Here is a 15597-nt window from a genome sequence, read left to right on the forward strand (position 1 = left end):
CCCCCCCACCGCCCAGCTTACCACTGCAGAGCCCTCCTACAAAGAAATTCTGGAGCAAGCCTTACCTCTGGCTGACCCTGATGTTTCTTCAGATTCAATGTTTGGGCCAGCAAAGCTGTCAGTTGGATTAGCTTTTGTGCCCCTTCAAAAGAGAACCTTCATCTGATACTTTTTCTTTTCTATTATGCAGAGTATAGGAGGTAAAATATGGGTCAAAGCCAGAAGTTACTCACATTTCCCAGAGAAATTGCCCCCTGAGGTTTTCTTGGGAGGGATGTTTTCTCCTTTGTTGAAATGTTTAGATTTGGGGCAATTTTTGCAGAGAAATGATTTGTTTCCTGAGGAGTGTTGGTCTGGTTACTTGCCTTTACAGAAGACCCCATATATCCTTATTTTATTTTATTATTTATTTATTATTATTAATATCTAGAGACAGGGTCTTGCTATTTTGCCCAGGCTGGTCTCGAACTCCTGGGAATCATGCATCCCTCCTGCCTCAGCCTCCTGGTAAGTGGGACTACAGGTGTGAACCACCACACCCAGCTTGTCCTTTTTGAATGGTTCACTTGCTTGGCCTGGTTTCCTGGACAGACATGTTGATCAGCAGTTTGTAGACCATTTCTCCCTAATGATTTCTATTTGTCCTGCTGGATTAGGGGCCCAATTTTGGTTTTGCCACTAACATTTGTGACACTGGCTTTCATGGTATCTGCAAAGTCTCTTTCACAGCCTTGTCTGCTATGTCACTTGCCTTTTCCAAAGAAGTCATGCTTCTGCTCACTTCCTTCTCTTAGGGCTGTCCCCTTGACTATTACAATTTTCTCCCCAAATCTCTTACTGTCCCTGTTTTCCTTCCCAGTGGAGCCAGTGAGGACAGATTCTGGGCTGTCACACTCTGCTATTTGAATTTTTCCTGATTCCATACAGAAATAGCCTGAAAGCAAGAATCAGTCTCCATTCACTGGGGTTTTGTTACGCAGCTTGCTGCTGTAGGCCAGGACTGGCCAAATTTGTTTGACTGAACACCCCATCAGGATAAAAATGTTAGGCAAGGACCTCCAATTTATTGGTTGATTGTATACATGTAGTACCATTGTCAGCTAAAACCCCTGGAGCACCAGCTACATTTACACTTAACAACAGTGGATCTAAATCTGCAATTGCAAATCATGGTGCTATTTTTTATTCCCTTTGGCCAATTTCTTGTTGGATCTGATTTCTTTGGAAATAGCAGGCAGAGAGCTCATCAGCTCTGCTATTTTCTCATACTTGTATTATTAGTAGTATATTTTCTGCGGGACTTTCTTTATGCCATATCCCATTTGTCCATTGTGGAAGGGATCATTTAGTTAAAAGGAGACATAAACTCGCCAAGCTGCAGAACCTCCCACATGCTACCTTCAAGAACCATTGAGAACAAAAAGTGCCCACCGCATGCAGCCCCACATAGCCTTCCCAGCTTCCCTGGAGATTCTTTAAACATACCATTTGTTATAGATAGCCTTTGAATATATGGGCGATGGGGTCACTGCCAGTCAGGGTACTAAGTATTAAAAAAGCTTGATTTTGGCCAGGCGTGATGGCTCACGCCTATAATCCCAGCACTTTGGGAGGCTGAGGTGGGCAGATTGCTTTAGCCTACCAGGAGTTGAGGACCAGCTTGGCAATGTGGTGAAACCCCATCTCTACAAAAAATACAAAAATTAGCTGGGCATGACGGACACCTGTGGTCCCAGCTACTTGGGAGGCTGAGGTGGGAGGATTGCTTGAGCCTAGTAGATCGAGGCTGCAGTGAGCTGCGATCTCACCACTGCTCTCCAACCTGGGTGACAGAGTGAGACCCTGTCTCAAAAAAAACAAACAAACAAACTTGATTTTGTTTTTATCCTTACATTTAAAAACAGAGAAATAGAAATTCTAATCTTTCTTTGTTAACTCCAGTAAATTGCCTTTCACATTTCCTGTGACATACGCAACTTTTTGGAGACCAGTGCTTTATAAAGAGGTCTGCATTCCCAAGGCTGGGGCCAGTAAGGACAAATATGTAGGTTTGTAGGGTGTTGACTCTGAATCTACCTGGTGAGATTAAAACAGCAATGATAATCCCCATGTGCTTGTACTATAAATGCTTTCAGGCTAGGCACGGTGGCTCACACTATAATCCTACAGTTTGGGAGGCCAAGGCAGGCAGGTCACTTGAGGCAAGGAGTTCAAGATCAGCCTGGCCAACATGGTGAAACACTGTCTCTACTAAAAATACAAAAAATTAGCCAGGTGTGGTGGTGGGCACCTGTAATCCCAGCTACTCGGAGGCTGAGGCAGGAGGATTGCTTGAACCCAGGATGCAGAGGTTGCAGTGAGCAGAGATTGTGCCACTGCACTCCAGCCTGGGTGACAGAGCAAGACTCCATCTCGAAAAAAAAAAGAAAACCCTTTCATTATACATAGCATCTCATTCTGAAATTCTAACCTACTTATGGTGGATAGAACAGAAAAATAGCTTAGTATCCCTTTCTCCAAGGAATGCCCTTTGGGAGTAGTGACTAGAACCCTGTGATCCTTGCTCATCTCCTCAGAACTTGAAGAGGCAACTCAGGTGGACTATGATATGCCTGTCCACTGAGTTTAGAATGAGAGAGAATGGGTTTATATTGGAGCAAAATACATTTCTAATTAGGAATGTTGAACTCCTCAATTAGATTATGCAATTGACTATCTTTCAAAACCTTGACTGTAATAAGAGATTTTACTGTGTTTGGATGATTTCAACACTAGTCATCCTTTGTGCTTCATCATTTACAAAGTTATTACATCATCTCTTTCGGTGCTCACAGCACACAGATAGGTAGGTAATCTTGGCTGCATTTTATAGACATGGACAGCAGTATCTGAAAAGTTGAGTGACTACTTGCCTACTCCCCACAGTGGTAATGATGACACATGGAGGAGTTCTTTCCTAGGCTAAGTGATATTCTGTTATCACAGCCCCACCATAGTGATGGTCCAGTGTTGAAGCTTCTGAATGTATACTCTATGGTATGGGTGACTTCGCCATCTTTGGTGCCTCACATGGAGGTGGGAGGCCCTTCCATCAACTTCATAAAATAATAGCAGTAAACCTTCATGATCCCAAAGCAACCTCTACTTTGTAGCAAAGACCTGTCAGGCACTGGCCTCCCCCTAAGGTGGACTCAGTTATATATAAACTGGATCTGAATTCCACATTGTGGTCTTTCACTGCCATGTCTTGTGCTTCTAAGAGAACCTCTTTAATGATCTGGGTCCCTTTTTGTCACTGAATCCCAGTTGAGCTAAGCCTGGTCAGTGGACATTTCTCCTACCAATTTTGCCAAATGCAACATCTTGTCTTTGCTGTCTTTTCATTTTCTTTGGTGTTGGTAGATTTCTGCTGGTCTCTGAGGTTCTGCATAGCGGTTGTGGAGGATAAACAGTTTTATTCTTCTTCTCCCATTTTTGAGAAGTGTCAAGAGAAGCACTTGTGGGACCTGGCATTGGGGTGAAACACTGAGATGAAGGAGACCCCCCAAGGCCCCCTCAGCTTCTGCATCCACATTGCACCTAGCTGTTCCAGTACTGCAACCACCATCTTCCCTCCTCCTCCCACCCAGAGATTTCTTTTTTCAAATTAGTCAATTATAAATTTCATTCCTAATACTTTAAAGGCATTTTGACCCTTGCAGTAAACAATAGTCTAAGTTGTTGGCAGCAAACTGGCTGGTTGTTTTAGTGACCTTCCCAAACAAGTTCAGATTCAATGTTTAGCCAGAATCAGAATTCCCTTTGGTATAATAGCTTTCTGTAGAAATCATTTAGATCTTGGCAACTTGGCTTTTAGAAGTTTTCTAAAGAAGTGTTACAGGGACCTGAAGTAAAAAAACAGAAATCATTAAGTTTCACTATAAAGCAGAACGTTTGAGGTGATGAATTGTTTTTGATTTTCTGGTTAACTAAAGATGAATCAAAAACTCTTTGAATTTCAGTTTTGTTTTAAAATATTTCTAAGAGGTGTCAGTTTTATTTTCTGTGCTAGATCATAACTTAATTGTTATTTGATGATTTAGGGATATTGCAGTGCCCTAGGCTCATTATAAATATGAATTGTCTTTGTACAGCATTATAGATCTAAAGAATATAGAAAAATAAGCAGAATCCGCCCCCTGTTCCTTTTTGCTTGAATTTCTAATTTGAATTTATTTTCTCATCATTGCTGTTTCTTTTCATCCTGGAGTACAATACAAAATCCAGTTGACTGAGAGCCTTGGAAGTAAGTTTCTGGACTACCAAAGGGTAAACTTCTATTGGATTTCAAAAACAATACTATAGTGAGCCCCTTTCCTTTGAGATTTCGATTCAACAACTGATTATCTCTGAACATGCATAATTTTTACTTGAAGGAGAAGGAGATTCTTGTCTCTTAGGCGTATAAGAACAGCTCACTTTTGTAGTGACCAGGATTTGCCAGGAACTGTTGTAAATGTTCTGGTTCCCAGGATCTCTTTTAATTTTCATGGCAACCCAATAAGGCATGCGCCATTATCATCTCCACTTTCTAGATTAGAAAACTAAAGCTTAGAGAAGTTAAGTAGTTTTTGTAAGATCATCAAAGGTCAAATCCAGGTCTGCTCAATTTCAGAGCCTAGTGCTCAACCTGTCACACCAATCCCCTGTGAGGTATTCACCCCCAATTACATAGGTGAGACAGTCAACCATAAGAAAAACAGAGACTGAAGTCAGAAGGCCTATGTTCTAGCTTCAGAAGCCTGTGTACTAACTGCTGAGTGACCATGAGCATGGCACGTGGTGGCTGGAGTACTCACATCTATTAAATGAGGGCAGTGGACCAAAATCATGGGCTTCCCACAGTGTTCCTCAGCTGCTCCATTAGGCAGAATGGTGCCCCTTTTTCATCTTTCCAACTTTGGAGTTCCACGTAGTATGTTCTTTGAGGGGAAAACCATGGTTCCATGGCTAAAAATAAATTTCATTAAAAGCAATTAATTGGGCCGGGTGCAATGGCTCACGCTTGTAATCGTAGCACCTTGGGAGGCCAAGGCAGGTGGATCACTTAAGCTCAGGAGTTCAAGACCAGCCTGGCCAACATGGTGAAACCACGTCTCTACTAAAAATACAACAATTTGCCAGGTGTGGTTGCGGGCACCTGTAATCCTAGCTACTCGGGAGGTTGAGGCAGGAGAATTGCCTGAACCCAGGAGGCAGAGGTTGCAGTGTGCCAAGATTGTACCATTGCTACAGCCTAGGTGACAGTTCAAAACTCTGTCTCAAAAAAAAAAAGGAATGAATCAAAAAAAGAACAATGAACCAAATACCTATCTGGATCCCCTGGAGGCCTGAGATTTTATGACCCTGGAGATTTATTTTAGTTTTTTCTAACGGAGTAACTTCTTCCATTTCTAGGGAAGACAAATGCCCTTGTTTTTCTGGTGATCAAACATGTTACCTTCCCACCCAGTGGAGCCACTCAGGCATCAGCACAGAGTTTGTGCTAGGAACGGGGCAGCTGAATATGCCATAGGGTTATTAATATGTCACAAGTTTTAGGGGGTGAGGAACTGAGATAAGTCAGCAGTTAAGTTCACTGTAAACCGGCCTTTGTCTTGTTCCCTACAGAGAAGCCAATGCTTCAGAGCAGGCACTCCTTAGATGGCTCCAAACTTACAGAGAAAGTGGAAACTGCTCAGCCGCTTTGGATAACATTAGCACTGCAAAAGCAAAAGGGGTTTCGGGAGCAGCAGGCGACACGGGAGGAGAGGAAGCAAGCCAGAGAGGCCAAACAGGCAGAAAAGCTCTCCAAAGAAAATGTGAGTAGCCTGGGCTTTAGCTGTGATTTTGCCTTCCTGAGCTTAGCTCTCTTTTCAGTCACAAGGATGCAAAACAAAAGGCTAGCTGGGCTGGTGGAAAGTACTTAGAGAGGGCTGAGCAGTAAATAAACTGACCATCATTAAACCAGGGAAGCATTTTCAGTGTGAAATTGGATTTGATTTCTTTATACTCTTAGATTAACCTGATTTGCCATAATCCATGATGTGCTTACAGCAGTGATATACAAGTTACATGAGAAACAAACTTTTTGCAAGGAAACCAGGAGTCTTATTCCATGGCCTGATGTTACAGTCAGTTCGGTGGGACTTTTCTGGGAAAGTAACTTTCCCTATTAGGCACACTGGCTCTGAGCTGCTCCCTCACCGGGAGCCGTGGTTGAGCATACATGGCTCATACATGTAATCCAGCCCACCGTTGGAAGCAGAGGTCAGGGGCTGGCAGGCAGAAGCCCAGAAGGCCTGCAGGGTCAGTCTTTCCATGTCTTAGATTGAAAACATGCTTCCCATGACTGTCTCTGCCCACGCAGGTCAGTGTCAGCCCGCAGCCTGGAAGCAGCAGTGTCAGCAGAGCAGGTTCCCTGCACAAGTCCACTGCTCTGCCAGAAGAGAAGAGGCCCGAGACTGCAGTGTCCAGGCTTGAGCGCAGAGAACAGCTGAAAAAGGCCAACACTCTTCCTACGTCTGTGACAGGTAGAGAGCAGGTCCATTGTTTTGTAACTGTAGTTCCAGGTTTCTCTTTGTAGAGCGTGCTTTATATCCTACAGTGTAATGACTAGCAGAGCACCTCAAGCATTTCAAAGCACAGGCTGTCTGATAACCTCACTCATAAATGTTGACACTGATTAAGCTCTTGATAAAGACCACCAGGAACTCACCCACTATCAGTGGTGTGTTGGTGAATACTTAACAGTTAGCTCTTGATGGGGTGGAGAGACCTTTGTTTGGAGGATCTTCAATTTCTCTGTGTAAATAGAGAACCCTGGCCAGTTCAAAGCTGTTATACCAATATGATGTCAGCTGGCTCTCTACATTTGTGAACGTTTAGCACGGCAGTATGAGCCATCTCCAGCACCCTGTGCCTATATTCTGACAAAGTTGAGTTTATTAACTTACAGAAGAACCTTCTAAACAAGGGAAGAGACAAAATTATAATAGGACTTGGGGTAAAGGGTGAAGTTTAGGTAAAATTTAAATGGAGTAGCGTTTTAATAAGTCAGATCAAAGCCATGGTGTACATAAAGGAGATAATATGAAGACTGAGCTGAAAAGTGTGTTCAGGCTTCTGTTTCCTTTAAAACTACAAAGTTAAGATAAATGTTTGAAATGTTTGAGGTCATGGATATCCAACTTACCCTGATTGATCATTACACATTATTTACATGTACTAAAATGCCACATGTACCCCCAAAATATATACAAGTATGGGGGGGGTGTGTGTGTGTGTGTGTGTGTGTGTGTGTATATATATATATATACCAATTTTAAAAATACAGAAAAGAAAGATAAATGTGGGCCAGTTATGGTGGCTCATGCCTGTAATCCCATCACTTTGGGAGGCCAAGGCAGGCAGATTGCTTGAGCCCAGAAGTTGGAGATTAGCCTGGGCAACATGGCAAAACCCTGTCTCTACTAAAAATACAAAAATTAGCCAGGTGTGGTGGTGCATAGCTGTAGTCCCACCTACTTGGGAGGCTGAGGTGGGAAGATTGCTTGAACCCAGGAAGTGGAGGTTGCAGTGAGCCAAGATTGTGCCACTGCACTCCAGCCCGAGCGACACTGTGTCTCAAAAACAACAAAAACAGAAAAGATAAATGTGTAAAATGTTGTATCTGAAAACTGCTACCCGGAGCTCTGCACCTGGGTTGGAAATGGAAACTACATCTCTATGTCATGGTGACACTTGGCTCAGATGCTCCAGGCAAAAGTGAAATGGTCTGTTCTCACTGATGTGATTTCACGCAGCAGGTTTCTGATAGTCTGTGACTTTACAGAGTAAGGTTTCTCAGCACAGTATCCTTGATGTTAATTAACAACAGCAGTTTTTATATGTTCGTGACGTGTAAGAGATGTACACATTTAGAAAATATTCTTTATTTGGTTGAAAGGTAAAATGATGTAATATATCCAACTATCTTCTTATTACCAATCACTTGGAGGATGGATGACTCTGAACAGGCTCCCTCCCAGGGGTTAATAGGGCATCTGTTTTCCCCACTAGGCTCCACTATTCCCCAAAGGGCGTCTAATCTCTAGACCCAGGCTTTTCTATGCCGTGGCTCCCTCAGGTCAGGAGATATTAAGAGGTCTCACTATTAAAGATATATTTACTACTGGTGACGGAAGGAAGCTTTCTATTTGTTTTTTTAGTTTTGTTTGGCATTTTGGGTGGGGGACAGAATCTTGCTCTGTTGCCCATGCTGGAGTATGATGGCGCCATCTCGGCTCACTACAGCCTCCGCCTCCTGGGTTCAAGCAATTCTTCTGCCTCATCCTCCCAAGTAGCTGGGAGTATAGGCACACGCCACCACACCCAGCTAATTTTTGTATTTTTAGCAGAGACAGGGTTTCACCATGTTGGCCAGGCTAGTCTCGAGCCCTTGACCTCAAGTGATCCGCCCACCTCGGCCTCCCAAAGTGCTGGGATTACAGACATGAGCCACCGTGCCTGGCTTAAAGCTTTATATTTGAAAACCACTTTAGATTGCTGTGTAATTTCTTAAGAACCTCATAGGCATTATGTCATTTGATTTTACTTATAGGAATTAAGGGTTCTACCTGTTAGAACTAGAAAGAGAAAGAGTGAGAAAAAGAGAGAGAATGAGTTTCTTTCAAAATAAAGTGAAAGCCCCAAAGTCAAAGAGATCAATCTTTCTCTGCCTGATTTCTCAGAAGTACTAAAGGATTAATGCAACTCGGAGTGGCTCTAGCTTAATAAAGCAAGTCTTTATTCTGAAGTATTTTGTCTTCTCAGTCAGTATTTCCTGAGTTCTAGAAACATATGTGTAAGCCATTGCCATAGGCACTAAATATGACTCAAAGATAAAACAAGCACTCTCTCACATTAAGAAGCCTGTACACTCTAATAAAGAAAGTGATACAGTGCAAAGGAACTGTGAGACAAGGATGAAAGTCACGGGAGCTGGCAGGATCTGTGAGACTCAGAGGTAGAGGCACCCAGTGGATGCTTTTGTGGGGACAGTAGCTTTTTTTTGAAGCGGAGTGTCACTCTGTCATCCATGCTGGAGCGTGCAGTGGTGTGATCTTGGTTCACTGCAACCTCTGCCTCCAGAGTTCAGGTGATTCTCCTGCCTCAGCCTCCCGAGTTGCTGGGATTACAGGCACCTGCCAACAAGCCTGGCTACTTTTTGTATTTTTAGTAAAGACAGAGTTTCACCATGTTGGCCAGGCTGGTCTCGAACTCCTGACCTCAAGTGATCCTCCTACCTTGACCTCCCAAAGTGCTGGGATTACAGGCATGAGCCACCATGCCCGGCCAGGAAGGTAGCTTTTAACCTCACCAGCTTAATAGATCCAGTCTGCTGAGTTGATCTTTTTCTTCATGGGATTGACTGGGTATCATGCAGGCATAGCTTCTTTATACAGATTAGGCTTCTGGAAATTCTTTGAAATTAAAACTGACTACTTTGGTTGTTGTAATTCTGTGTGCAAGAGTTATAAACACACAGCTTGCTTTCCTTCATTCTCCTCACTGAGGGAGTCCAGGAATTTGCCTGTCTGTGTTTCACTGGGTTTTCTTTTTTCTGTCTCACACTTCTGATAAATCAAAATATGGCTGGGGTGGGGGGTGTTGGAGAGATGTTCATCACAGGATACAAAATTTCAGTTAGATAAGAGGAGTATGTTCAAGAGACGTAAGAGAGTAGATTTTAAATGCTGTCACCACAAAAATGATAACTGTGAGGTTTTGTATATTTTAATTAGCTAGATTTAGCTATTTTGCAATGTATATATATTTCAAAACAATGTTGTACATGACAGATACATACAGTTTATCATGATAAATACATACAGTTTATCTGTTAATTAAAAAGAAAATTTATAATGTGGCTCTGAACTTACTTTTTCCTTTTCCTTCAAAACAAAACCCAGTGGAGATCTCCGATTCGGCTCCCCCAGCACCGCTAGTGAAAGAAGTCACCAAGAGGTTTTCCACCCCGGATGCTGCCCCCGTGTCAACAGAACCAGCCTGGCTGGCTTTGGCCAAAAGGAAAGCAAAGGCTTGGAGCGACTGTCCACAGATTATTAAGTAAAGAGTGACTCTTACCAATCCCTACTGCCAGTTATTGGCTCCTCTCTTGCCCTTTTTATTTATTTATTTTTTATATGGGGTAAAGAAATCAAGCTAGGGAAAAGAAGCATGTTTTATAGACTGTAAAATAATGTTTAGAAACTGAACTGGTGGTGTTCATTGTAAAGAGTGGATTTGCACAACCCTAGGTCCTGGTGCCTTGAGCTCCTCCTAGTTCTCAAGAGAAAATTCCGTCCACAGGACCACATGAAGCAAAATATCTAAGCTAAGAACTCCTCATGAGAGCCTGCCCATGCCCATTCCATGGCCTTGCACACACACCCACCCACACACCATTCAGAATGTGTACTTTTGCCAACCTTTTGTAATGGTTTTTTGATTCTATGCACTAATTTTCTTTGTCCGAAACATTTACTCTACCATATGTGTGGGAATGTTTATCCTTTCTGCGGTAATGGTGAAAGGATCATATCTAGCTAAAAGCGAGAACACCCATTCTCCTGAATGCAGTGAGTAACTGGGAATCACAAGGAACATTCTGGCTCCCAACTGTGCCCATGTTAGTTTTCATGAGTTTTCCCCACTCTGAAGCTGTAACACAGAAGGCACATCCATTCACATTTTTACCACACTGTGGATTCATAGTGTGAGGCCCTGTTATTCCAATACCCTCCTTAAGGACATGTGAAGCATTTGGCCCAGCTGGCTCCCAGGGAACATTTTAATTTAATGTAGTGAAGAAAGGCAATTCTAGATCAGAGCTACAAGTTTGCTTTCTGTCTCGAGAATCTCCATCTAGGGCAGTGGTTGTTACGATGCGTAGGCTCCCACCCAGGCCTACTCAATCAGAGCCTGTGCGGACTGGGCCAGGAAAATGTATTCTGGCAAAAACTCTTCAGATCAATTCTGATAGATCCCAAAGGTTAAGAACTTTGAGACAAACACTGATCCTAATGTAATCTAGTTTTTCAGACTTTGAAAGGGAGGCTCACTCACTCAAAAAGCAACAGTGAGACAGGAAAAATAATAAAACAACCCCCCAAGCCAGCCATTTATTACAAGAAACAACAGGTATTGACATTACATGTTTGAAAATCCCCTTTGGTGTTTAGGGAAAATGAACAGGAAGCCAAGATTTGGAGCCTTTGTAATAAGGACTTCCTGCAGAAAGTCTTTTCTTTACTATAATGAGTAATTCATATTTAGAGTCAAATGTCCAGTAGCATTTCTAATTTTGAGCATTCACCTTGCTACCTTTAACAAACATCTGAGTTTTAAGTGGCCTTTTTATTATCATACACATGTGCATACAAAGAAGGGACTTGGCAGTTTAAAAGCCACATATATTCACTTTTATTTCCCTAAATTTACTTTACGTGAAACGTAGACATACCAGCAAACTCACATATTGCTGGTGCTAACCTTATATTTCATAGTGTTGGCATATTCCCCTTTTCTTAGATTCTTACTCCAAAATATAGGTACACAGGTACACATCCTTTGCTCTGTGCAGAGGGAATTACATCCTTTTTCCTCTCCTACAAAAACATGCTTTATTAAGTATCCATCATTACTTTCCTTTATGCTCGCTCAATATGCAATGTGCTGTTATTCTACCATGTACCTTAAATAAAGGATGATGGCAAAGTTATTTACCATGTAGAAACCATTTTCTTTCTAGAAACAATGGCTCAGCCTCACTGTAGCAGCTGGCATGTGTGGTCAAGTGGATAGTTGTACTCTTGCAAGTTGGATTTAATATTATATATACTGGACCTTCAGACTGTTAAAAATCAATGTAACTTTTTTTTATTGCTGTGGCAAGCAATTAGTATTTCACTGCACGTCTTCCATACTAATGTTCATGTCTAAATCTTGTATGTAGGCATTTGTTAGTTCCAATGATTTCCTCACTAATATAACACTTTTCAATGGAAATGTTTCCACCTACAGCCCTGGAATGATAATGCTACAGTAATTCTTCTGAATTGACTTTTTCTTTCATCCTGTCAGCTTTGGACAATATCCCAATTATGGCAAGGAACAGGTGGGGAAATAAGATCAGTTACAAAAAATGGTAGATGTGTCAACTTTGTATTGGCTGGGATATCACTGTGCCCAAACAAAGTAGGCGAAATACCTCAGTTAAAATTTTTCCATCAAAGTCTTTAAAAGAAGAGTATACTGAAGAAAGGGCAGTCACAGTACTTACTTCTAACAGCTTCTAAAGGGTACATGTTTAACATTTCATTTCAAAATCACCCCGAATTTGCACTAAATACCAATGAAGTGTTATTTTGCTTTAGTTGTGTTGCAGTCTTCAGAGCAACAAACTATGGGGAAATTCTGTAAAAACATATAAAAAGTTCAAGACTTTTTTTTAAATGAATGCTTACTATGTTAAATGCAAGCTTTTTTTTTTTTTTTTTTTATTTAAACAAACATACACTTCTCCTGGCGAGGTTATAGATGATTAACCTCTGTTCATAGACTTATATATAAAACTAGAGGGTTTTTTGTTTACTTTTTTAATTTTTCAAGTGCAATTGTTTCTTACACAAACATTATTAATTACTATTAAATTATCATTTAGCCAGTTATCTGCAAATGTATAGTATGTATTGTCTCTTCTTGTGACATTTAGTTTAATTGCTTATTTTAAAGCAGAAACATTAGTTACAAGTGTCTTAATATTTTTACCAACAGTAAAGTTAGAGACAATGAAAATACCTTAGTGTGATTTTAATATAATTTGGATATTTGGTTGTATAAAGTTTTAATGTAAAATGTCCATTATTGAAGGGAAAAGATCTTTCAATAAAAAATACCCACGAGACCTTTGGCACTGATGGAATTTGATTTCGATGACTATCTACAAAACAATCTCATTATATTTGCATAGCTTTTGTTGAACAAGAACAACTTCAAGGTGTTTTATTATATTTTTTACTAGGTATTTTTAGAGAAAAATAATGAACAGGGGCAAATAAAATGTTTGTCTCAATCCTAAATTGGAATTGAATGGTCTGGGTCTCAGACAAAAGGATTGTGCAGCCTCCTCACAGCATGGGCTACTCAGCAGAAGCAGCAGCTGAGAGCACGTGAGAATTTGCAGCTTATGGCCACACATCAGATATACTAACTTACAGGGCCAGACCCTGGTGAAATGAAAAGTGAGTTAGGCATGTGAGCACTTGCCTTGGCTGCCAGAAAACTTAGTAATCAAGAGAAATACTATTTTAATGCAGTATTTTTAAAAAATCAAAATTAATGCAAAAAAAAAAACAAACCCATTCCATGATGAGCAAAAGATCAAAATTTTAAGGAAAGGGCATTGCTAGGAACAATGAACGCCTGAAATCACCACGTATAAACATGAAATTGCACTGTGTGTGGGGCAGGGTGTGTGTGTATATTTTAGTCTACATTAGTATTTCATTAAAAATAACTAAGGAACGTAATTCGATAACTAAATCCTGCCTTTGAAAACCTTTTGCCATGAATGGCAAATTCATGTAATAAAGACCGTTTTTAATCCACCAAGTATATTCTGATCCTCCCCTGACCCCCGCCGGGATCTTTTTTAAAGAAAAAAACATAAAATTAGCCTAATGTATTAGGGTTCTCCATAGAAACCTAGCGATTAGGAGAGATGTATTATGAAAACTGGCTTAAGTGATTATGGAGGCTGAGAAGTGCCACCATCTGCCATTTGCACACTGGAGACCCAGGAGAGTGGTCCAAAGGCTTCAGAACCAGGAGCTTTGATGTCCAAAGGAAGGAGCAGATGGATACATCTCAGCAAGAACAGAGCATTTGCCCCTCCTCTACCTTTTCGTTCCATTCAGGCCCTCATCAGCTTGAACGATGCCACCCACATTGGCACACTGGTGAGGGAGGACCTTCTTTACTCAGTCTACTGATTGATTCAAATTCAAATGCTAATCTTTTCCAGAAACAGCCTCACAGACATACCCAGAAATAATGTTTTACCAGCTATCCGAGCATCCCTTAGCCAGTCAAGCTGACATATAAAGTTAACCATCACACCTAATTAAACAAAAGTGCTACTAAATATATTGATGTGTTTTGTTCTCTCTTTGTAAAAGCTTCTGTTGTTCCTATGGGAAGTAAAATATAGTTGTTCTCCAACCAGGTGTAGTAGACAAGTGTCCGTTTCTTAGCCAAAATATAATCTTTAATTTAAATAAGACTATCCAAATGCTCTATAATGGTAAAATATTTTCAAACATCTCACATTTGTTATATAAATAAGGACTGTATTTGATTATTTTTTATTGCCACCTAATAAATCCAGACAATAAACATAATTATCTCTACACCCAATAATGAGCATTGATTCCAGGACCACAGGAGAAGAGAAGACTTCTCCAGGAAGTTCATAAACACTTTGCAATTGTCCACTCTGAGATTCCAAGATCCACAGTTTCCCATCAGTAGATGCTGCTGCCAGCAACATTTCATTGCTGCCGTTGCAGTTATGGAAAGCAAACGGTGTTGCATAGACCCTTGAAGTAGTTTCAAATTTCCACTGCAGGTGACCTTTCATGTTACAACAGTAGACAAAGCAATCATGGGAACCAAAAAATATTTTTTGCTCTGATGATGAGGTACACGGGGATGAAAAGATTGGTCCACTGGTACAGAACTGCCAAACCTATAACAAGTAATAAAAATAAATATAATTCATTCATCTAATTGCTCCAATTCTCCCTTAAAGCTCTGTGAGGTTCTTAATGCAAATCTAAGAGATATAGGCTATTTGAATGGTAACTATACATAGACAAAATGGCTTTTTCTGAAAAGTAGCACTCTCACACTAGATCTCTGTCCCAGTGGTAAAATCTAAAATCTAAAACAAAATATACTGAAATGTTGTTACCATGTGATTCACTGCCGTGCATAATAAGTAAAATTAATTTTGAGCGCCAAGAGTTAGTATTATTCAGAGACACTGAGTTCAAAGGTAAAACTACATTGAGTTTTCAATATATCTTTTTTTTTTTTTTTTTTTGAGATGGAGTCTTGCTCCGTTGCCCAGGCTAGAGTGCAGTGGCACGATCTCGGCTCACTGCAACCTCTGCCTACCGGGTTCAAGTGATTCTCCCGCCTCAGCCTCCCGAGTAGCTAGGACTACCAGTGCGTGCCACCATACCCAGCTAATTTTTTGTGTTTTTAGCAGAGTTGAGGTTTCACCATGTTAGCCAGGATGGTCTCGATCTCCTGACCTCGTGATCCGCCCACCTCGGCCTCCCAAAGTGTAGGGATTACAGGCATGAGCCACCACACCCAGCCTTAAATGTATCTTATTTAAAACTGGGTCAGGCGAGGTGTTTCATGCCTGTAATCCCAGCATTTTGGGAGGCCAAGGCAGGTGGATCACCTGCAGTCAGGAGTTCAAGACCAGCCCGGCCAACATGGTGAATCCCCGTCTCTATTAAAAAT

At 41.1% G+C, this 15597-nt stretch overlaps 2 protein-coding genes across 6 annotated transcripts in view; one reads left to right on the forward strand and one right to left on the reverse strand.

Annotated features, from left to right (window-relative positions):
• The window catches only part of KIAA1211 (KIAA1211 ortholog), a 166796-nt gene extending 155007 nt beyond the window's left edge, over nt 1-11789 (forward strand). The window contains exons 10-12 of the mRNA XM_011998430.1: nt 5650-5840; nt 6389-6551; nt 9972-11789. Coding sequence (XP_011853820.1) covers nt 5650-5840; nt 6389-6551; nt 9972-10132 — 515 coding nt within the window. The 3' untranslated portion in view covers nt 10133-11789. The remainder of the gene's footprint in view (nt 1-5649; nt 5841-6388; nt 6552-9971) is intronic.
• A 2514-nt stretch (nt 11790-14303) lies between these two features.
• Nucleotides 14304-15597, reverse strand: part of AASDH (aminoadipate-semialdehyde dehydrogenase) — a 43003-nt gene continuing 41709 nt past the window's right edge. For all 5 annotated transcript variants that reach the window (XM_011998432.1, XM_011998433.1, XM_011998435.1 and 2 more), the window contains one exon: nt 14304-14809. In XM_011998432.1, the coding sequence (XP_011853822.1) occupies nt 14420-14809 (390 nt within the window). In that variant the 3' untranslated portion in view covers nt 14304-14419. The remainder of the gene's footprint in view (nt 14810-15597) is intronic.

The sequence above is a fragment of the Mandrillus leucophaeus genome, unplaced genomic scaffold (genome assembly GCF_000951045.1).
Source record: "Mandrillus leucophaeus isolate KB7577 unplaced genomic scaffold, Mleu.le_1.0 Scaffold570, whole genome shotgun sequence".
Taxonomy (NCBI): Eukaryota; Metazoa; Chordata; class Mammalia; order Primates; family Cercopithecidae; genus Mandrillus; species Mandrillus leucophaeus.